The sequence below is a fragment of the Oncorhynchus kisutch genome, linkage group LG12 (assembly GCF_002021735.2).
Source record: "Oncorhynchus kisutch isolate 150728-3 linkage group LG12, Okis_V2, whole genome shotgun sequence".
Taxonomy (NCBI): domain Eukaryota; kingdom Metazoa; phylum Chordata; class Actinopteri; order Salmoniformes; family Salmonidae; genus Oncorhynchus; species Oncorhynchus kisutch.
The window spans coordinates 34,630,337-34,653,964 of record NC_034185.2 but is presented as its reverse complement, the minus strand read 5'-3'; the positions used below and the strand labels follow the sequence as shown (position 1 = coordinate 34,653,964).

The window sequence follows — 23,628 nt, the reverse complement described above, 5'->3', positions numbered from 1 at the left end:
CACCACCGGACGCGTTCCAAAGGGGTCCGAGGTACGCTACGATAACAGTACAGTGTGTCTGTCACTCTAAACGGCCTGGAGTGCTAGCTATTGTCCACCCCCACCCCCAACGCCCCCACTCTGCCCCCTCCCTCTCTGTCAGCCACCTGGGCTCATATTTTGGGACATCAAGTGGGGACATCAAGTAGGGACATCAAGTCAGAGTGACTGTATATCCGGGTTGTATGTCTGGGCGGCAGGGTAGCCTAGTGGTTAGAGCGTTGCACTAGTAACCAAGAGGTTCTGCCCCTGAACAGACAGTTGACCCACTGTTCCTAGGCCATCATTGAAAATAAGAATTTGTTCTTAACTGACTTGCCTAGTTAAATAAAGGTAAAATATATATATATATACTCAGTGTAAAATGAATCTGATATGCTGTCGACTGTACTGAAAGGGCTCAATTCCAATTAGGAGAAATGCATGATGGATCCTGTAGTCTTTGTTTGTCCTAATTAGCTATTGTTATGTTTGTTGTCTATAGGCTAGACAGTACATCTAACTGTATCTGATTTGTCAATCTCTCTCTCTAGTTCCGGTGGAGACGGCGGCACAGGAGTTATTCAGGTCGGTGCATCTTTCATCCCTGCGTGCTTTACTTAGCCTGAGTGCCAGTCTGCCCTCCTGCCCTCCTGGCAAGAGCACAAACTGATCTGGGACCAGGCTTCACTGACACTCTGAGTGGTCAACGGTTACATATCCTAATATGGACACCATATTCACATCATAGCCACATTGACTTGAGGCCCAGCACTGCTGACGGTGTCTTTACAGTCTTGCTCGAATCATTTCCTCGGCTGTCAAGTTTGGACAAGGATCAAGTGTTCAGTTAATAATTACTTCTATGCCGTCACTGAACAGATTCTAAATGATTGATTATTTGCCTCGAAATGCTCATTGCCACTGTAGAATAAACCAATGTTATATTGGGGAAAACAAGCATTATAACACACTCTGTAATCGTCATAGTGTTTTCTGTCTGGCCAGTGGCCTGAACAGTCTATATCGGCTAAATAGCCCTCTCCCTCTTGATGGCATTCCTCAGTGTAGACCCCCTAATCCCTAATCTCTCCCCGCCGGTTCCCTGGCTGAAGGGAGAGAGCGCACACAAACACACACACACACACACACACACACACACACACACACACACACACACACACACACACACACACACACACACACACACACACACACACACACACACACACAAGCACACACACAAACACACACACACACACACACACAGATACACAAGCAAATACACTCACAAGCATGCGCACACATCCACGGACAAATGCATGAACACACGTCCACACCTTTCCCTCAAAATAGGTTTTTCATCAGACGATCGATCCATGTTCAGGGCCAGGGCTGCAGACGTCAATAATGCCAAATTTAGCGGTCGATGAACACTCCTGCCGTTCACAGACTCATTTATGAGTCTGCTCACCTTGGGGGGAGAGAGAGCTGCTGCTCTGTTCTACCTAGCACAGTCGGCGCTCTTTTCGCGGCGGTTGATGCGTGACGGACATCCGCCACCGCGTCGTCCGTATTCGGAGGTCGTCAGTTGTCAGGCAAACTCCTAATATGGACAGTGTACACCACAGATGTAATGTAATCTACCTGATGGGATGGTGGTGAGAGTGGGCCGTGGCTGAACGGGCCAAATGGAAACTTCTAGTTCCTGTGGGTGTTCCAAAGGACGGTCAACACACTGTTCCTTCAGAGGGGCACTTTAACTTTGGCAGCCACAGCTGTCCTAAAGAAGCCCAAGGCGGACGGGCTGCTATGAAATATGCAGTGAAGTGAGTCACCGCCTGGCCTGAAGGCTGCTGGCTGTGTGTTTCTCACTACATGAATAATACAGACCTGCTCTGGTCCATTGCCCTGGGTTGTGTGTTATGTCATGCGCACACATGTTGAGTCCTATCTGTGTGTGAGGGAATGGGTGTTGTGTCCGTGGGGGGGGGGGTTGTACATGAATGTCGTGCCACGCAGTGTGTTGACTCCTATGTCTCTTCCTTCTGTGTCTGTAGCTGCCCTACTCCAGGATGTGATGGAAGTGGACATGTCAGTGGCAAATATGCCAGACACCGCAGGTAAAAGATCCTTCTTCACTCCCCAAATCAGCCGCACTTTTCCTCCCCCACTCACTCCCTCACTCACTCACTCACTCACTCACTCACTCACTCACTCACTCACTCACTCACTCACTCAGCCCTCATTGAGCTATCACGGACCAATCAAGCTCTTCAGTTCCAGGTCATTGTTCCTGCACCTAAAACAAACCTGCAATTGCAATCACTGGCTGTGAAAAGTTGATTGCAAAAAAATGTGTCAGTATATCTGAGGTCTGTGTTGGATTGAGGAGGGTTGATTATGGTTGCGCAACACCAACTCTTTCTTTGATTTGCTGTGGTGATTCAGCCTCAGCCAGCCCGGGCCAGCCAGAGACTTACAGGAAGTGTACGTGTTCATTCAGACAATACAATATAGAGAGAGACTATAGCTATCTTCCATAGTTGGATAGATCGGGGGGGGGGGGGAAAAACAAGGTCGATTTGTACTTCAAGAGCTGTGGACCTAACCTTTGTGTTGTAATCTTGGATGTTATCAAGGCTTTGTTTACCAGTTTATAGTCTGTTATCTCTTCAAGCTCACCCGAATACTTCCACATTTCATGTCAATGATCAAATGACAAATTGATGTTAAATAATATAATGTCTGGAATCGAAACCAGTATCCTGGTGTTGCAAGCACCATGCTTTACCAGCCGAGCTACAGAGGAGGTGAGAGCGAATATAATTGTCTTGACAGCTGACCTGTCACCAGATCTTCCTAGAGTCCTCCTCCACTCAGGGCATGTTTAAACAAAAGCCTCTCCACTTGATGCTATTTACTCCCCAGACGTAGGCTAGAGAGATTGATGCCTGTGTCTTCGGTGTCACCTCATCAAGGCACCCCCCTAAACCAGCGGGCTGGAATTGCATTTGGTGCCACAGACGAATGACACCTGCATCAGACCTCTCACCTCTCCCAAAGACCCAGGGTGATGATTTACCCACAAATAGAGGGGCATGCTGGGAAGAAAGCTGAGAGGGAGAGGTGTGTGTGTGTGTGTGTGTGTATGTGTGTGTGTGTGTGTGTGTGTGTGTGTGTGTGTGTGTGTGTGTGTGTGTGTGTGTGTGTGTGTGTGTGTGTGTGTGTGTGTGTGTGTGTGTGTGTGTATGTGTGTGTGTGTGTGTGTGTGCGTGCGTGCGTGCGTGGGTGCGTTGTTGTTAAATAACAGCTGATTGGTTCGTTTTGGCAGTTGGTTGTTCAGAGTTCCAGCGCTGATGATAGGTTTACAGTAGCCTACAACTGTACAGTGACTTTACACTGATAGAAAACCCGACTAATGTGGTTATGCTGTATCTTCCAGTTTCAACTAAGATGATTACGAGTACAAGAGAAGCAAAGATATTGTTTTTGTCGTTACTACAACTGTGCTACTAGCCTGAGCTCTGCTGTCATATTCCATCTCTCCTGTCCCCCCCTTTTCCCCCCCATGTCTGTTAGGAAGATAACCAAAGTCACCCAGATGTAGTGACATACAGTGCCTGAAAGTATTCAGACCCCTTGACTTTTCCCACATCTTGTTACGTTACAGCCTTATTCTAAAATGGATTAAATAGCCCCCCCCCCCCCCCTCCCCACTCATCAATCTACACACAATACCCCATAATGACAAATCAAAAACAGGTACATGTGGAGTTCATCCCTTTCTTCTCTGCAGATCCTCTCAAGCTCTGTCAGGTTGGGGCGGCAGGTAGCCTAGTGGTTAGAGCGTTAGAGCGTTGGACTCGTAACCGGAAGGTGGCAAGAACGAATCCCCGAGCTGACAAGGTACAAATCTGTTGTTCTGCCCCTGAACAAGGCAGTTAACCCACCGTTCCGAGGCCGTCATTGTAAATAAGAATTTGTTCTTAACTGACTTGCCTCTTTAAATAAAGGTAAAATAAAAAGGGTTGGATGGGGAGCGTTGCTGCAACTATTTTCAGGTCTCTCCAGAGATGTTCGATTGGGTTCAAGTCCAGGCTCTGGCTGGACTCAAGGACATTCAGAGACTTGTACTGAAGCTAGGACTTTGCTCCTTTCATCTTTCCTTCAATCCTGACTAGTCTCCAAGTCCCTGCCACTGACAAACATCCCCACAGCATGATACTGCCACCTCCATGCTTCACCGTAGGGATGGTGCCAGGTTTCTTCAGACGTGACGCTTGGCATTCAGGCCAAAGAGTTCAATCAGAGAATCTTGTTTCTCATGGTCTGTGAGAAACAAACTCCAAGTGGGCTGTCATGTGCCTTTTACTGAGGAGTGGCTTCCGTCTGGCCCCTCTACCACAAAGGCTTGTTTGATAGAGTGCTCCAGAGATGGTTGTACTTCAGGAAGGCTCTCCCATCTCCACAGAGGAACTCTAGAGCTCTGCCAGAGTGACCATCGGGTTCTTGATCACCTCCCTGACCAAGGCCCTTCTCCCCTGATTGCTCAGTTTGGCCGGGCAGCCAGCTCTAGGAAGAGTGTTGGTGGTTCCAAACTTCATTCATTTAAGAATGATGGAGGCCACTGTGTTCTTGGGGACCTTCAATGCTGCAGACATTTTTTGGTACCCTTCCCCAGATCTGTGCCTCGACACAATCCTGTCTCGGAGCACTACGGACAATTCCTTCGACCTCTTGGCTTGGTTTTTGCTCTGACATGCACTGTCAACTGTCGGACCTTATATAGACAGGCGTGTGCTATTTCAAATCTTGTCCAATCAGTTGAATTTACCACAGGTGGACTCCGATCAAGTTGTGGAAACATCTCAAGGATGATCAATGGAAACAGGATGCACCTGAGCTCCATTTCGAGTCTCATAGCAAAGGGTTGAATACTTCTGCAAATCATGTATTTCTGTTTTTTATTTTGAATACATTTGCAAACATTTCTAAAAACCTGTTTTCGCTTCGTCATTACGGGGTATTGTGTGTAGATCGCCAATTTAAAAATAAATGTATTTCAGAATAAGGCATGTAACAATATGGGGAAACAGTCAATGGGTCTGAATACTTTCCGATGGCACTGTAATGTGATTCACTTGAAACCAGGCAGCCTATAGTGTGAAAGCTGTGGAGGAAGAGGTAAAGCCGTGGAGGGGGATGGCTGTGTCTGGGTGTAGTAATGAGAATCACTGTCGCCCACACCACCCACACATGCGCATGCATTGCTTGCACTCACTCACGTTCCCACACACACTGGGAAGACGATGCTAGCTATTTAAGAGTCTGGCGCCATTAGAGCAACCTCAAACAGGGTCTACTGTTTGTCTGCTACAGCCCTGCTCTGTGAAGTAATACATGAGACAGAAAGAGAGAGAGAGGGGTTGGATGACGGATGAATGAAGGGAGGGAAGGAGAGAGACAGAGAGGAGGGTGGAATAAGGAAGGATAGAGATTGAGATTGAGAGAGAGAGAGAGAGAGAGAGAGAGAGAGAGAGAGAGAGAGAGAGAGAGGGCAACAAAAACAGTGGGAGAGAAATAGAGAAGTAGGCCGGCTAAGGCATCACACATGCCTACATTTCCACTGATCATATCAGATGTGTGCAGTTGAGGTTCTAAAGTACTTTCTCCTAAGTGACCGTATGTGGCTCAGATGTCAGACAAGCCATTGGTATGCTGGGTAACTACCCTGGTCTCAGAGGGTTTGGATCCAGTTCTGCATCACAGGACTGAGTGTCATTTCTGGTTCACTGCAGCAAGTCACTGCACTGACTAGTCACATGTGTTCTGATTCGATTCCCAAAATGGGGAAGCAGGGAAGATGGTGTGGAACCAACCAAAGGGACATGTAGGGGAGAGATGGCTTCTGCCTGTTAAATATTAAGGATTAATCCTTCACCTTAGCTCTGGTTGGCTCTCCTCCCTACAGTCTTGCTGCATCGCTGAGAGAGAGAGAAAGCGAGAGAGAAAGCGAGAGAGAGCGAGAGAGAGAGAGAGAGAGAAAGCGAGAGAGAAAGAGAGAGAGAGAGAGAGAGAGAAAGCGAGAGAGAGAGAGAAAGCGAGAGAGAAAGCGAGAGAGAAAGCGAGAGGGAAAGAAAGATTGAGCGAGAGAGAGAGAGCAACAAAGACAGTGAGAGAGAAATGGGGCGGTTGAAACGCCTACATTTCCACTGATAACATCAGATCTGCAGTAGTTGATGTGTTACATTTCTATTAATTATAAAGAAAAAGGTATGAAAATGCTATTGTAAATCACTCTGAATAAGAGTTTCTGCTCAATGACTCAAATGTAAAAATGTAACCAAAAAATCTGTGCATACATGAATCTAGAACTAATCGCAGGCTACACATCTAATCAAGGTGTATATTAAAGCCCAGTTTTTTGTGGTATATGTTGACATCGGCACATACAATATTCTCTCTGTTAAATATTTCTGATTTGGCGTGTCATCGTTTTATTACATATCTTTTCCATTACCCATCAATTCTGAGAACTGATTATTTGGTCTAAAAGTGAAATACTTCCTTCGTAAATCCACTGGTTGGTAGTGAGCTGATGGGGGTCTATGGTGAGCAACTTTTGTGCGGGTAGGACTGCCATGTCTAGAGCTGGCGCTCAGTAATTGCCTAGGCTTTATGCAGATGAGGTTGAGTGCAATCTCTCACTCCCTCTCCCTCCCTCCCTCCATCCCTCACCCTCTCTCACACACTGACTCTCTCTCTCTCTCGCTCGCTCGCTCTCTCACTCACAACCCACCTCACTCCCACTCTCTCTATGTCTGTCTCTCTGTCTCTATTTCTCTCCCACTCTCTCTATGTCTGTCTCTCTGTCTCTATTTCTCTCCCACTCTCTCTATGTCTGTCTCTCTGTCTCTATTTCTCTCCCACTCTCTCTATGTCTGTCTCTCTGTCTCTATTTCTCTCCCACTCTCTCTATGTCTGTCTCTCTGTCTCTATTTCTCTCCGACTCTCTCTGTCTGTCTCTCTGTCTCTATTTCTCTCCCACTCTCTCTATGTCTGTCTCTCTGTCTCTATTTCTCTCCCACTCTCTCTATGTCTGTCTCTCTGTCTCTATTTCTCTCCCACTCTCTCTATGTCTGTCTCTCTGTCTCTATTTCTCTCCCACTCTCTCTATGTCTGTCTCTCTGTCTCTATTTCTCTCCCACTCTCTCTATGTCTGTCTCTCTGTCTCTATTTCTCTCCCACTCTCTCTATGTCTGTCTCTCTGTCTCTATTTCTCTCCCACTCTCTCTATGTCTGTCTCTCTGTCTCTATTTCTCTCCCACTCTCTCTATGTCTGTCTCTCTGTCTCTATTTATCTCCCACTCTCTCTATGTCTGTCTCTCTGTCTCTATTTCTCTCCCACTCTCTCTATGTCTGTCTCTCTGTCTCTATTTCTCTCCCACTCTCTCTATGTCTGTCTCTCTGTCTCTATTTCTCTCCCACTCTCTCTCTATCTGTTTTTTGTTGCCAGGCCATCATTGTAAATAATAATTTGTTCTCAATTGACTCGCCTGGATAAATATCTCTTTCTCCCTTTTTCTATCTCGCTCTCCACCTCCCTCCCTCTCCCCCGGTTGATGCATGACTCATATGGACTGAGCCTGCGAGTGGTATAATTCTGGTCCTGACAGGTAGCACTCACTAAAACGCTGGGAAGGGAGCCAAGAGCTGGTAGCAGGCAGGCGAGGCGAGGTGAGGCGGGGGCATAGTGCTGCAGAATGGCCTCTCAATGTGGAAAGTGAGGACAGCCTGCCTAGGCATTGAGACAGAGTCACTCCACACACCTAGCATTTGCGTTGCCTTTTGTGAGAGCTACTTGCAACAGGCTTTTATTCCATCCAAGCTGTTGTCTTTTCTCACTTGGAGATCGTGGCCGGGGTGTACGTTGGGTTGTGTTCCTCCGATTAAAATAAACGGTGTGTAATTACATTTTTTGTTGTTTAAAAAAATATATATACCGTGGAAACATGCGTCCGATCCTGAAACCAATCATGGTTAATTCTAACATCTTTTCATATATTCGGGAATATAACGTTATATGGTCTATACTTGGCATCTAGGTTTCTTACTTATGAGTTGCACATATTAGGATATGGGGAGGGGAATGCTATAGTATTACGATAGACATTACTGTAGTATTTACTGTATTGTTTTTGTGGACTGTAGTATACTGTCGTATTTACTTTAGTATTCTTCAGTATACTAAAACATTCTCTACTAAGTAGATGGGCTTTGGATCATATTCTTGTTTAGCTAACCAACAGATGGGCCTTGAACTGTGTGGGAGATTCATGTCATTTTGTCCTCAACTCTCAAGTTTCAGGTTGTATTCGTCGCATGTCGAGGACACACATGGTAGACACTGTCCAACAAAATGCCTACTTGCAGGTTCCTTCTCAACAACGCAACAACAATAAGAACGAATAAACATTTTAGCATAAAGTATAATACAGAAAGGCACAATTTATAGTCCAATATTTACACGTGTTTTGTGGAAGTGGGGATTGGGGAGTCTTTTTTTTGTTACACAGTATGTTCCTCTAAGGGTCTTCAGGGGTCTATTTCTGTTTACGGATTTATCCATAACTGTTTTCAACTGTGAATCTCATCCAGAGGTCTTTTTATGATTTATGGACTTGTGTGCTTTTTTTTCTGTGAAGCACTATACTGTCTCTTCACACAGCACTATGACATGAGGTTCTCCATCCTCCTCAATCTCCTCTGCTGCTACGATGACAAAGATAGCATGTATACTGGTTGCCTGTATGTGTCTGTGTTTATGTGTTTATGTGTGTGTGTGTGTGTGTGTGTGTGTGTGTGTGTGTGTGTGTGTGTGTGTGTGTGTGTGTGTGTGCGTGTGCGTGTGTGCGTGTGTGTCTATGTGTGTTTGTGTGTCTATGTGGGTATGAGGACTTTTTTGCATCAGTGATGGGTGTTGTAGGTTGGCTGATGACATTGGTCTGATGGATGTTCTTGTTCAGACACATCAGAGGACCTGAGCTGAGGAGGACTCATTCTGACCAAAGATGTCTATTATATTGACAAGATATTTGAGTGCCCAACCATTATGAAACTTCTATTCGATCAAATAAGCTTCATAGAGCACATTAACGATTACATTTTTGGTCACCAAATCACTTCGTGGTCTTATTTTTGTGGACAGATTTTGGGCGGAGTAAACCCTCTTGCTTCATCTCTTCCTCTCTGTCCTGACTCAAGATTTCACTAGTACTTCCTGGATCCATTATTCTTAGCCACACCATTGCAGCATGGAAAATGTAGTCAATGCTGACTGGACATGTATTCAAGGCATTTATCTGCTTCTTATCTGTCATATATTAAAAATAGTAAATAAACAGCTAATATAAAACACATATTCAAATTAAATACTCCAATAGACCAATCAAGCACGGTTGTCAGATACTCTTATTGCTGACATTCCATAACATTCATTATTTGTCTTCAGGAATTGTAGTCAATCCCTGCAGCCTGTTGGTTGTTGTCTGTACATGTTAGATAGCCAGAGAATCTCCATCACAGCATTCTACAGACATATATTGTGTGTTGCCTATGCAGTGGGGAGGAACTGAGGGCACCTGCACTGCAGTGTGACATCCAGAGCCCTCCAGAATGCAGAATACCAGCTCTGCTTTTGTTATGCTTTTGGGGAGGGAGAAAGGGTGAGAGGGAGGGGAAGAAGAGGAGAGAGGGCGATGTCTGTCAGCCTCAGAATCACTGCTTTCTCTCCCTCTCCCTCTCTCTCTCCTTCTCTCTCTCTCTCCCGCGCTGTCAGTCTGCTCGGATGGCAAATTCCACTCCTGAGGGGGAGATCACCATGGTGACAGCGCTGTGCCACACATGCCTGTGGATGCTGCTGCAGTATAGGGCACAGAGAGCAGGGCGCTCCTATGGCAACTCATATACAACGAGAGCCGCACGCCGCTCTCGCCCACACACCCCTGCGGTGCCATGAGCCATTATGGCAATGTGCAGCTAGTGAACAGTGTTTATGATGGGTTGGAAACTGCCGGAACATGCCTTTGGTAACCCAACCAATTAAAGGAGACAGGTAACGGTGCAACAATTCAGAAATTCAGTTGAGACTATAAACCTGTACAGCGCCAATCCCATAGAAATTTTAGAAATTGTTAGCTAAAAAATAGATTTCTGTATTTCCTACTTTGACGGAGCTCGATTTGATATGCCTCGATAGAGGCTACTGATGACAGAAGCTCCAGAAAAGGTTCAAGTTCTAAAAGGCTCTAACTTGATGATTTTCTTCAGGCATCAGAGGACTAAACCAGAGGATTTGTTCTACAGGAGATTTCTCTGAGGGAAGTCATTATTATCTCCCCAGCACTGAAAGCCTTATAGACATCTCTTATCCCTCCCTCCCTCCCTCCCTCCCTCCCTCCCTCCCTCCCTCCCTCCCTCCCTCCCTCCCTCCCTCCCTCCCTCCCTCCCTCCCTCCCTCCCTCCCTCCCTCCCTCCCTCCCTCCACATAATTACAGCACAATCCCTCTCCAACATGTCTGCAGTGTTCCCTTATTCAAATGTGGCTTAATTACCTGTGGAATTTTAATTGGTGTGGCCTGCCTGTGGGAGACGTTGAGGTGTCCAAGGTCATACTGAGCCGAACACACACACACACACGCACGCACATGCGCGCACAAGTATGCTTGCAAGCAAACACACACACACACCTGTGCACGCACACACACACACACACACACACACACACACACACACACACACACACACACACACACACACACACACACACACACACACACACACACACACACACACACACACACACACACACACACACACACACTGAGACAGATGACAGTCTGCACCCACAAGCTGTTTGCCTAACAGCTATAAGATAAATAATATTGGTTAACCCAGAACTAAAGTCTTGCGAAATTGGTCAGATGCTCGATTAAGTTCTGGGTCCATACATGTTAATTGAAGAGATGGAACGAGGATCGGAACCAGAACAAAGAGCTCCACCCTCTCTCTTTGCAAGTTACAGAGAAGTCGATGGGCCAAATGTCCCCTCCTCTTTCCCAAATTTCGAAAGATGCTAACACCTGTAAAATAGTGATTTCTCCAAGGCACTGGAACTAATGCTGTTGGTAATCTCACGCATCCCGTTGTACCGTGACAGATCCAAGGTGCCATTTATGTTTACATGTTATGTCCACAAGAGATTATAGGATAAAAGGGAAAGAGGAAGAGAGGGATCATGCGAGGGGAAGACACCAGGGCAAAAATAAATGTCAGACGAATGCAAATGAAAAGGGATCCCTCTCTGACCACAGCCTGTGCTCTCCCCGCACATCTTTGGCACCTTCTTTTTGTTCTTACTCTCTAGTCTGTACAGCTGAGTCGACAATAAGAAACGGATCTACCAGTTGGACGTGTGATACGTTGTGTGTGGGGCGGTTGTATGTGTGTACCCTAACTGTTGTGTACGATTCAAAATGGAGCAGAGATGGAGAGGCCCATTAGCTGGGAATGCGTTGTTGTTGTGCCCGATTGCCGGTGGTCCTTCAGTCTGACCGAGACTGACGATTTGCACACATTTAGGGCAGGCTAGGCCGGATCCGTTGGCTGAGTGAGAGGGCGGATAAACGGCGGTAAAAGAGAGTAGAAATGTGGGCCATTTCTCAGCCCGATGACTCCTAACCAAGCATGTGAGCTGCATGCACGACTGTGAGGAAAATATACAGGACGGATGGGCCTCTACACAGTATGACCGGTGTTCATAGTCAAGTTGTTATGTTATGATGCGCATACAATAGAAAAACAATGGAAATTCCCTATAAAAGAGACAATGACAATACATTTGAAATCTCACTATGTCTGACCGGAGTTTCAGGTGTGGTCCTGCTTTTCTAGCCTGGGAACCACACTGAACATCGCTCTGTTTTTACTGTTGTTTCACTTCAACAATAATGAAACATATGATATTGAGTGTGGATTCCAGGTACACTACTTCTAGTCTACATTTTCACACAAAGAACTGTGGCATATCATCACTGTCTATTCTAGTCTCATTGATAAAGAACACAAACCTTCTACTCTCCCTTCCGCAATACAAATAAGCCCTTTCATATGGAAATAGAGTAATTGATTCCCCAAAACCCACATTAAAACCGTGTATAATTGCAATCGCTGTTCTTGAGCAATTAAAGTGGAATTTCTCAACAGCTAATGATTATTATGGGATTTGTGTAATTGAGGGCTGGTTGAATAAGCTTTTGGTTTGGAGTCTTCGAAACTAAGTCTTCTGGCTTTCCGCAATGCAGTGGCTTTTGGGAATTTAAGTGAAGTAGAGCATGCATGTTCCCAAAATTACGGTATGTAAAATAGGTTTGGAAATATGTATTTCCGTTCTTGTTTAGTTGATATTATGCAATGATTGACCTCATCACAATGCTATTGCATGTCATTTACCTTGATTTCCAGATTGCCAATATACTGCATCACGCTATCTAGATATCTCTACATTTCTAGTTATCTACATATCTCTAGATATAGAACACTTACCTTACTAGGACCATTGAACAAATCTCTATTCCTCTCACGTCTTTTGTATAGTGTCTATGGCTGCCCCCTGGCCAAGAAGAGGAAGACCCAGGAGAAACAGCCTCTGGAGCCTTCCCCCAAGAGGAGGCCCTACTTAACCCCTACCGACACAGAGGTGAACCCTGCTGCCATCTTCCCCTCCTATGAGCCTGAACCCATGGATGAGGGAGAGGAGAAGGAGCAGGGGGAGGTAGACGGGGAGATTCAGGAGGAAGGAGAAGAGGAGGAAGGGGAGGAGGGGGAAGAGGTAGAAGAGATAGAGGAGGAAGGATTTTCTGAGGATAACGGGGAGCTAGGTGAGGAAGAGGAGGAAGGAGAAGAGGCAGATGAGGAGGAGGAGGAGGAGGTGGAGATGGAGGTAGTAGGGCCAGTGGAGGTGGAACAGGTGGAGGAAGGGATAGAGGAAGATGAGGAAGCAGATGATGGGGATGATGAAGAGCAAGAGGAAGGGGAGGAGGAAGAGGAACAGGAGGATGAGGGTGACGAAGATGAACATGAGGAGGAAGAAGAGGAGGAGGAGGAAGAAGAGGTCCAGAGTCACCATGAGCCAGGTGAGTCCATATTTCCAATGTTCTGTTTTCTGGGGAAATAAGAGGGGGTAATAGTGTTGGGTGGAGCTGGGAGTTATTTGCCACACTAATAAGCTGCTACTAGAAATGACATCCCTGAGTCTAGGATATACTTCTTATCAACGCGGTGCACCTTTGATGTGGCCAGTGAAAGCCATTCCCAATCATGGCGAGATGGAGGCATAATATCCCAGAGAGAATTGAGTTGTTGAAATGGGACTGTCAGGGTGGAGGGAGAGAGGCATGATGGTCACTCTGGGAACATGTGGCCAATAGTGTCCTCGGGAGGAGAGGGGGGTGTAGTAAGAGGTCCTCTACCTTCAGTGAACCAGATGCGCCTGCTCTCCCTCCATCAGCCCTCTCCCTCGCTCTCGCTCCCTCTGCGTGTCCTCAATCGTTTCTGACAGTGCCTTCAAGAGCAATGGAGAGAGGAGCTCTCTGAGTTATTTAACTCCCCTTCCCCTCTCCTCCCCCCCTCCGTCTCAGCGGACATGTCACATGTGCTCAGTCTCCCCCCCCCCCCCCCCCCCTTCCTCCCATGGAAATGGCTTCTCTCGAGGATATTTTGGGCTCCCGAATCAGAACACCTCATATACGTCTCTCTCATTCCCTCCCGCTGTTTCCTTTTGCCGCTGTGCCTAAAACCAACACTGAAACGTATTGGGTGAGGGTGTTACATGGTTCTCAGAAGGTCTGGATTATATGTTTTGTGAAGAATGGAAGAATTAGAAAGCATTTGGTTCATTAGTATATACTTTGGATTTATTTGAGGGATTTTTTTTGGGGGGGGGCTCTAAAGTGCGACCAGTTTAGTATAAAAAAATATTTTGCTATATGACCTGCGGTTTTAGTTTGGGAACACCAGTCCCTCCCAAAATTCTCTCTCTCTCCCTCTTTATATATATATATATTTTATGATAAGGCTACTATTGTTTCCTGGGCGCAGATTCGTTAGCGTCATACTTGCACAATTTCTACAGCGAAAACTGTTTGTTTCTAGTCCAAACAGTTCAAAAGATCTAACCTAATTACTGACGCCATGTTTTTCCTTTGGGGGCCCGCATTTTACCCTCATAAACCATGTCGCGAACGTTCAAAAACTATTCGCGGGTTGTTAACCATTTGTTTTACACCTTGTTCAGTCATGTTTGTTTTTGTCGTTTTTGTTAGAACCCTGTCTTACAACATCAAACTATAAAAGGGGCAATCAGCAGTTGAAACAATAACAAAGGATTTCTCCCTGACACTGTTTCAGTAAAAAGCTGAGGGATTGGGGTTGGTGTAATGTAACCACTCTCAAATGCAGCGCTAAGGATGCAAGGACTGAACATCCATGATATCAAAATGATAGTTTTAACCATGTTTTAAGACACCACTATGTTTGTTTACATTTACTTTGTTTACAATCGTTGGAGTAAAACACGGTTATCTTTTGGATTCTGATGGTGTACAGCAGTTGAACTAAGCTCATGAGGCATTTTCTAAGTTATATTAAGACGTAAGTCCAAAAACGGACGTAGCAACTGCAGATTGTCCCTTAAAGCTCTCTAACATAATCAATTCAATGTGATCATTAATATCCAAACCAATATACATTGATACATTGAGGCCATTTAAGGGCTTAGTAGTCAGCAAACATCACATAACTGGCATAAATGTTTTTGAAAAATGTTGAATATTATATTAATATCCCAAAGAATTAAACTATGACGGGCTAGTTCTTCATCTACCCAACTATAGTAAGCGCTGAAAGGTCTATCCTTCCTTTCCTGACCACAGAGAACCGGCACAAAAATGGCGGACAATCAAAGCATCACCCTACGGGACAGAAGGATAACATCAACAACAGTGCCCCTGGCCCTAACGTCGGCCCTAATGGTGAGGAGTATGAAAACTATGATGAGCTGGTGGCCAAGTCCCTTCTCAACCTGGGGAAGATCGCAGAGGACGCCGCCTACCAGGCCATGACCGAGTCAGAGATGAACAGCAACTCCTCCAACAGTGCCGGCGAGGACGATGATGATGATGATGATGATGATGAAGAGGGCAACGAGCGCGGCGGGGGCAGGAAGGGCAAGCTGAGCGTGGATCTGGACAGCGACGTGGTCAGGGAGACAGTGGATTCGCTCAAGCTGTTGGCGCAGGGCCACGGCGCTGTGCTCCCCGACGATGGCTACCCAGAAGGCACCGGTTTGGAGGATGGCAGGCATCCCAATGGGCGACCCCACCACCATGGCGTCAGGGGTCAGGCTGAGGAGAGCGAGGAGGAGGTGTGCCTCAGCAGTCTGGAGTGTCTGAGGAACCAGTGCTTCGACCTGGCCCGCAAGCTGAGCGAGACGTCGCCTTCCGACCGCCTTGGACACCCCGGCCTGCAACACCACCAGGCCCATCAGAACCACCACCCTAACCAGTCCCACCACCACCTGCAGCATCAAACCGGCCACCACCACCACCAGGCTCAGCACCAGCCTCCGGCTCAGGCCCACCACCTGCCCAGGTACGAGAGCTGCCAGGAGGGCCAGCAGCCTGACGAGCGTGGGTCCCTGGAGCGCAGCTACTCGGACATGGTCAACCTGATGAAACTGGAGGAGCAGCTGAGTCCGGCCTCCAGGGGGGGCTACTCGGCCAGCTGCCACCAGGACGGGGACGAGGACACCACGTCGGTGGCCTCGGACCGCTCGGACGAGGCCTTCGACATGACCAAAGGCAACCTGTCCCTGCTGGAGAAGGCCATCGCCATGGAGTCAGAGCGAGCCAAGGTCATGAGGGATCGCATGGCCTCGGAGGGACATCATATGGTGGCCCGGAGGGACAATCATCATCACCACCACCACGGCGAGCACAGCCCCAGACAGAGCAGCGGGGCGGAGGAGCGCAAGTCCAGAATGCACCACGATGGGTCAAAGAGAGCATACTACCCTAAAGGTAACCACTTCCTGAAAATCTCAACACACCCATTCACGACATGTCAGCTAGTATCCTCACCCTGTTGTGTACAGTATTGATGATCCACACAGTGCTAACTGCATTTCAGTCAAACTGGACCGCCTCTGTATTTAATTAACACTCAAAGGCTAACAGGCCCTGGCCTACTGATAGTGTTTCAACAGGCACCAACAGCCCCCGCAGTAACAGACTTGCGTAACATCAAGCAGTATAACTGACGTCTTATTTCGCTCATGAATCTAATAACATTGGACGTTTGCTTGACCCCTGCCCAGTAGTTCAGCTCCTCGCTGGGAGTAGACGGACACATTTCCCCTGGCTGGTCTCAACGCTGCATATCGCAGTGGCAGCAGCAGCATCGACTGCAAGCTTATGTTGTTAAATAGGCCGGCATGCTAACATCAGAGGCTTGGCTTGTCAGGCATGAGTAATGGCAATCTGCAAGGCCCGTTAGGACAGCAAATCTCATCTGCGGGATTCCATCCACGGCCTATTTCTTTTAAATCCACTCTGATACACACCCCCACCGCCTGTGGGAGTGAGTCGTACCGTCTCTGTGTGTGCATTTATTAACCCATAAGAAAGCTTCAAAGCAGATCAGTGGGGAGCGTTTCAGACAGGGTCATTACGCTAGCATCAGGGGGGTGGCGGTGGCACATGGCGTTCATGATTGTTGGATTGTGATGCTGTGTTTTGAGTGACATTCCAATGGACACAAAGGACGTTGATCTAAAAGTGAAATACTGCAGATACTGGTCTGCTCTGGTTGAACCAAAGGGGACATTTTAGTAGTTGAAATCCAAAGCCATTTGAAGTCATTTCTCTAGATAATTCTGCCCGTTGTTCTAAGTCTCCAACAACACGTCTTGCCATCAGTAGCCACAGACCGTTGAATGGCACGATTCAAATCATGCCAGCACGACTATTAATAAGGGCCCCCCATCGTCGGTTATCACAGATATGCAGTGTAATAGTATGTAATTATCTTCCATTAGCACAGGAAGGGAGGGGGGGGAATTCTCAAGGAATAGGATTAGTATGCATAATTTCAGTCTCAAGAACATATAGCTGGCTATACTATGTGTATAAGGCTCTGGTAGGACCCTACAGATCTGTCGACATGCTATTTGTTTTTTCCAAAGGCCATAATAACATTCAAGAAATCTATCCTCAATGAATCATTTTAAATTCAAAGTCTTCATCATCAAAGGAAGGGACTATGGCCTTTTTTCTCATGTTTGCCATGGGGTCAGGACTACTGATTAGTATTTCAGAATAAAAAACATTTTGGGACAATGCTCATACACACAGTCTGTGCTCAACGTGGTTGGGTTTGAGCCGTGTCCTTGGGGGCACCATTGACGATTGGTGGAGATGGGGGCGATAGTGAGCTCCAGATATACACATGGGAGAACTGCTGATAAGCCAGTTTCACACAGGCTTAGTCATTCTGTGTTATCGCCATAGCGAGTGTACATTTTTTATGAAATATGAAATTGCATTTCTGGGGTGTTGGGATTGAACAATTGCACCAATTGTCCTATGTGAGAGTGTGTGTGTGTGTGTGGGGGGGGGGGGGGGGGGGCTTGCCATTACATGTTAAACAGGTGAGAGTAGTCTGCACTCTTAGAAAAAAGGTTTTCAAAGGGTTCTTCAGCTGTCTTCCAGGTAGAACCCTTTTTGGTTCCTGGTTGAACCAGTTTGGGTTCCTCTGTGGAAGCCCGAAGGGGTTATACCTGGAACCAAAAAGGGTTATTTAAAGGGTTGTCCTATGGGGACAGCCAAAGAACCCTTTTAGGTTCTAGATAGCAACTTTTTTTCTAAGTGTTTGCTTCTTACCACCTCCTAACTACGAGGGCCAATTTGGGGGGATAATACTGTTAAAAACCCATATGAATTTATGACACTCTAAATGCAGTAAATGAAACAACAGTGTAATGGGACATTCCATTAATAGCGGTGACATACTGTAGTACCCTGGATGCAATGCTCACCTAGATAGTGAGATGACTTTTTAAACCCCCAATATTGTTCTTCTTGGTAGATTCTGCAAGGGGGGACAAGAAGGAGAGTAAGTGTCCGACCCCGGGCTGCGATGGGACAGGCCACGTCACGGGTCTCTACCCCCACCACAGGAGCCTGTCAGGCTGCCCCCACAAGGACAGGGTGCCACCAGAGAGTAAGTCCCATTGAAAACGTCTTACGTCCGTCCTGCTTGGGGAGACTGGATTGAGCATTGCCCTCCCATCGCCTGCATTTTTCAGTTGGATCTCATTTTCTGTTGAGTTTCTGGGTAACTCTTTTCCAGCAATTGCCCTTCAATGATTCTTGTGTTGGGTTGACACACGAGGTCGTCTTCCGATCAGCATGGGGCTGCACTCACTCTCTTTTGCTTTCAACCTGCTTGATCACTGTTCATGCCTGCATGCAAAGTAATGTCTCCTCCATAGACCAGATACCTAATGGCATGCACATCACTTTGTGAGACTGCTTATGTTGACCAGACGTACCTCTAACTCTGCTTCAGTAAAGGACATAACATACCATGTAACATTGGTTAGTACAGCTAATGTCTGCCTAGATATCGTTTTCAATCCCACCTGATTGGTCTATCACGATTCTGCCGAATGACTAACAACATGCCCGACTACCTCTGAATGCTGCTTGATTGAATCCATTCTTTTTTTTGCTGCCTGCAATGAGCATCAACGTTACATTTTAACAGTGCATGCCACTGTCTCCGCTCACTACCTAATAATAGTTGAACAATAACCACTGACTCTGGGTGCTCCTAACCCCTTGCTGTCTCTCACCTCTCCCTATCTGTCCTAAGTTCTTGCAATGTATGAAAATGTTCTAAAGTGCCCTACTCCTGGCTGCTCGGGGCGTGGCCATGTCAATAGCAACAGGAACTCCCACCGCAGGTGAGTGGCCGGCAACTAGGCAGAGCATGCACTGGGAGAGACAATAAGAAATAAAATAGTGGAGTCAATGTATAGTCTGATAGAATATAATAATAAAAATGGTGTCTCTGTCCAGGATCTAAGAAAGAGAAAAAAAGGGTTGAAAACGGGTATATGTGGGGGTGCCATAGGAGTCTGCCACGAGGTACGGTGTGTCTCAGGGTGAGGATTCTATTGTCAGCAGGTACAGTGCCTTCAGAATTCACACCCATTGACTTTTAACACATTTTGTTGTGTTACAGCCTGAATTGAGACTTTGTGTCACTGATCTAGACATAATACCCCATAATGTCAAAGTGTAATGAATGTTTTTGCATTTTTTTACTAATCAATTAGAAATTAAAAGCCTAAATAAGTACAGGAGTAAAAATTGTCACATAATAAGTTGCATGGACTCACTCTGTGTGCAATAATAGTGTTTTTTGAATGACTACCCCATCTCTGAAACACACACATAAAATGTTCTGTAAGATCCCTCAGTCGAGAAGTGAATTTGAAGTATTTTTATTCTGTACAGGCTTCCTTCTTTTCTCTCTGTCAATTAGGTTAGTATTGTGGCGTAACAAGAATGTTGTTGATCCATCCTCAGTTTTCTCCTATCACAGCCATTGTACTCTGTAACTGTTTTAAAGTCACCATTGGCCTCATGGTGAAATGACTAAGTGGTTTCCTTCCTCTCCGGCAACTGAGTTAGGAAGCACGCCTGTATCTTTGTAGTGGCTGGGTATATTGATCCAAAATGTAAATAATTCACTGCTCGACTGAGGGACCTTACAGATAATTGTATGTGTGTTGTCTTTTAATTTGTTATTCATTTGTAAACATTTCAAAAAACGTAATTCCACTTTGACATTATGGGATATCGTGTGTAGGCCAGTGACATTTTTTTATATATTTTTTATTCAGTCTGTAGCACCACAAAACGTGGAAAAAGGGGTGTGAAAACATTCTAAAGGCACTGTACATTCTGGAGGTACGCAGACAAAATCACACACAAGGCATACACTATGAATACACAATGCACACACACACACACAAGCACGCACACAAACACACACCTCCCTCTCCACCCGCAGTTGCTGTAGGCCATGTTATATAGAACACATCTTGTGGGACTGGCACACACACACACACACTGTGTAGTCATTAGTAGGATTGGGGAGCAGTGCATAACAAAATGGAGATGTATAGCTTTTGTGTCTCTCGTTTCTCTCCTCCTCGCTGTTGTCATGGAAACTATGATACTGACAGCAGTCCTTCTGTCAGGTTGTCACATGGTCCTCACAGATTTCTCTAACACTTTGAAATGTGCACGTCTGTATGCGAGTGTGCGTGTGTGCGTGTGTGTGCGTGTGTGTGTGTGTGTGTGTGTGTGTGTGTGTGTGTGTGTGTGTGTGTGTGTGTGTGTGTGTGTGTGTGTGTGTGTGTGTGTGTGTTTGTGTGTGTGTGTGTGTTACGGGGCTGGCCGTATATTTTTTTTTATTTCACTCATGGATATGAAATGATTAGGAGAGGCCCCCGGCACCACATTTGTCTCACACACAAAAGCAGCGACGGTTTGTTTGTGAGAACGACTGATTTGTATGTGTATGAACAGCCTGGTCTCATAAACTAGACGTAACATAGTAAACATAAATCAAATCAAATTAGTATGATATGTTACATTTGGTATGGTTACATAAGACAGAAGGTTATTTAAGGCAAAAACTATAGTAGGATGGTTGGTCGTGCCGGTTGGGTGGGCGTATAACGCAAATGTCTAGCAACCCAAAGGTTGCGTGTTCAATTCTGATCACAGATAACTTTAGCATTGTAGCTAATTAGCTACTTTGCAATGACTTACTACTTTTTAGCTAGTTTGCAACTACTTAGCATGTTAGCTAACCCTTTCACTAACCCTAACCTTTACCCGTTAACCTAACTCATAACCTTAACCCTAACCTTAACCTTAAACCTAACTTTTACCCCTAAACTTTAGCCAGCTAACATTAGCACCTAGCTAATGTTAGCATTAGCCACATAGCTAACGTTAGCCACAACAAATTGGAATTCGTAACATATTAAATGTTTAGCAAATTCGTAACAGAATGGACAAATTGCAATTCTTAACATATTGTACCAATTGGAATCTGTAACATATCATACAAAAAGGATGATGGGCATCCACTAATTAATACATACCATTCAAAACTGAATATATCATACTAGTTGGAGTGTCCCCGATTTACATTTACTATGTTACGTGAGTCCGGTGAGTCAGTGAGTACCACTGAGTCCAGGTTCGTTTGAAAAAATACTCTCATATACTGTAAGAAGTGCAAATGTGAGGGAGAAAGGGGAACAAAACGAGGAGAAAATAGAGGATGAGGAAGCAAGAGGGGGAGAGGTGATAGGGGAAGATATGAGGCTGTACAGTAGCTGGCATTGTGGTGAATTAGTTCGCCCCACTGTGCCTACCCAGAATGCCTGAAAAGACTGAGGTATATAGCTAAGCTCAGCAGCCCCTCTTGCCCAGGCAGCCAATAACATGTATCTGCAAAGCTCCGGCTTTGCAATTAAGAACTAGGCCATAGAAAATACATAATTCATACGTGGGGCCCCATCGTATAGCAGAACATTTGTAATTCTGTTTAAATCAAAGCCAAATTTAGCTGATTGACTGGATGTGTCTGTTATCGGTGAGGCAGACTGTGTAGGTGTGTGGGGGAGTACATGTCTGTGCAAGTGATGTCTCTGTGTGTGTGTGTGTGTGTGTGTGTGTGTGTGTGTGTGTGTGTGTGTGTGTGTGTGTGTGTGTGTGTGTGTGTGTGTGTGTGTGTGTGTGTGTGTGTGTGTGTGTGTGTGTGTGTGTGTGCTTGCTTGCGTACATGCATTCGTGTGCATGTGTGTGTGCTCTGGCCAATTAGGCCTCACTCTGTTTTGTGAATGCTGTTGCAGTCTCTCGGGGTGCCCCATCGCTGCTGCAGAGAAGATGGTTAAAGTCCAGGAGAAGCACATCCCATGTGACGGGGGCCCCAAGTCCAACCAGGCTTCAGACCGTGTGCTGAGGTACTCACTCACACCCTCATCACATGACCACCACTCCCCCAGCCTTCCCGCTCATCCCAGTGCATTCCTGGTAGCCGTGAATGTAACCTCTGACCTGCATCAATCAATCTCTCATATCTCATATAGACGTAGAAAGGGAGAACATACGGTAACATCATGTTACATACATTGTACATACAATAGACAGGACATAGCCGACCGTAGTAGCTCTCATGATTTTGCTCTTACAAATGAAGTCCCCCTAGTGGTTCAGTGAGGACGTACACCATGCAGTCAGACAGTCAGACCGCTCTCACCGCGTGTACACAAACACGGCCCCCCTGTCCATGGTTATCTTCCAGGCCAATGTGCTTTGTGAAACAGCTGGAGATCCCACAGTACGGTTACAAAAATAACGTCTCCACCAGCACGCCGCGCTCCAACCTGGCCAAGGAGCTGGAGAAGTACTCCAAGACCAGCTTCGACTACGGCCAAGGCTACGACAGCCAGCAACACATCTACGGTGGGGGGAAGAGAGGCCTGGTCCCCAAGCCCCAAGGACGGGACTTCTCGTCTAAGGGATATGACGGTAGGGAATGACTGCCTATGCACTCTCACACATGCACACACACACACACACACACACACACACACATGCAAGCACGCATGTTGGCACACGCATGCAGGCGCACACACACACATGCACAAACACAGACAGGAACACAAACATTACTCCCAGGTTCTAGATCACTGCTAAGACAATGGGGTAAATGTGTTGAATAACTCTATGCAACACATATACAATGCAAAGAAACGATTGAAATGTGTATTCCTAAAACCCCCATTTTTGAGGCTATATTTAATTTCCATCAATTTGATACTGCATGGCATAGTTCATATCAGATGGAACAACTCCAATCCGGATTGGAGATAAATATAGAACAGCGCCCATTTCCTTGGCCCTGATGCATTTTCAAGCTGCTTGGATGCAAGGTTTTTCTCTCCCTGTAGCGTGGAGATGCTTTTAGGGCAGGTTTCTGGTTTCCCCCAGCTCGCTCACACACTCTGCTGCCTACAAACCCTTACTGTGAAGCCCTATTCACTTGTCACACCGCTCCCATCCCTCTCGCTCTCTCGCGCTCTCTCTCTCCCTCCTAGCACTCTCCTCGCGCTCTCTCTCTCCCTCCTAGCACTCTCCTCTCGCTCTCTCTCTCCCTCCTAGCACTCTCCTCGCGCTCTCTCTCTCCCTCCTAGCACTCTCCTCGGCTCTCTCTCTCCCTCCTAGCACTCTCCTCTCGCTCTCTCTCTCCCTCCTAGCACTCTCCTCGGCTCTCTCTCTCCCTCCTAGCACTCTCCTCGCGCTCTCTCTCTCCCTCCTAGCACTCTCCTTGCGCTCTCTCTCTCCCTCCTAGCACTCTCCTCGTGCTCTCCATCTCTGTCTCCCTCGCCTCGTTCTCCAA

At 46.4% G+C, this 23,628-nt stretch overlaps 1 protein-coding gene across 14 annotated transcripts in view; it reads left to right on the top strand.

Annotated features, from left to right (window-relative positions):
* myt1la (myelin transcription factor 1-like, a) overlaps positions 1-23,628 on the top strand; it is a 53,880-nt gene that overhangs the window by 14,508 nt on the left and 15,744 nt on the right. For 9 of the 14 annotated variants that reach the window (XM_031837416.1, XM_031837427.1, XM_031837419.1 and 6 more), the window contains exons 3-11: positions 1-31; positions 573-606; positions 2,079-2,141; positions 12,676-13,214; positions 15,012-16,157; positions 18,223-18,357; positions 19,012-19,102; positions 22,079-22,189; positions 22,531-22,757. The exon at positions 1-31 is cut by the window's left edge and continues 27 nt beyond it. In XM_031837416.1, coding sequence (XP_031693276.1) covers positions 1-31; positions 573-606; positions 2,079-2,141; positions 12,676-13,214; positions 15,012-16,157; positions 18,223-18,357; positions 19,012-19,102; positions 22,079-22,189; positions 22,531-22,757 — 2,377 coding nt within the window. The remainder of the gene's footprint in view (positions 32-572; positions 607-2,078; positions 2,142-12,675; positions 13,215-15,011; positions 16,158-18,222; positions 18,358-19,011; positions 19,103-22,078; positions 22,190-22,530; positions 22,758-23,628) is intronic. The other 5 variants (XM_031837429.1, XM_031837428.1, XM_031837426.1 and 2 more) reach the window with 1 other exon arrangement.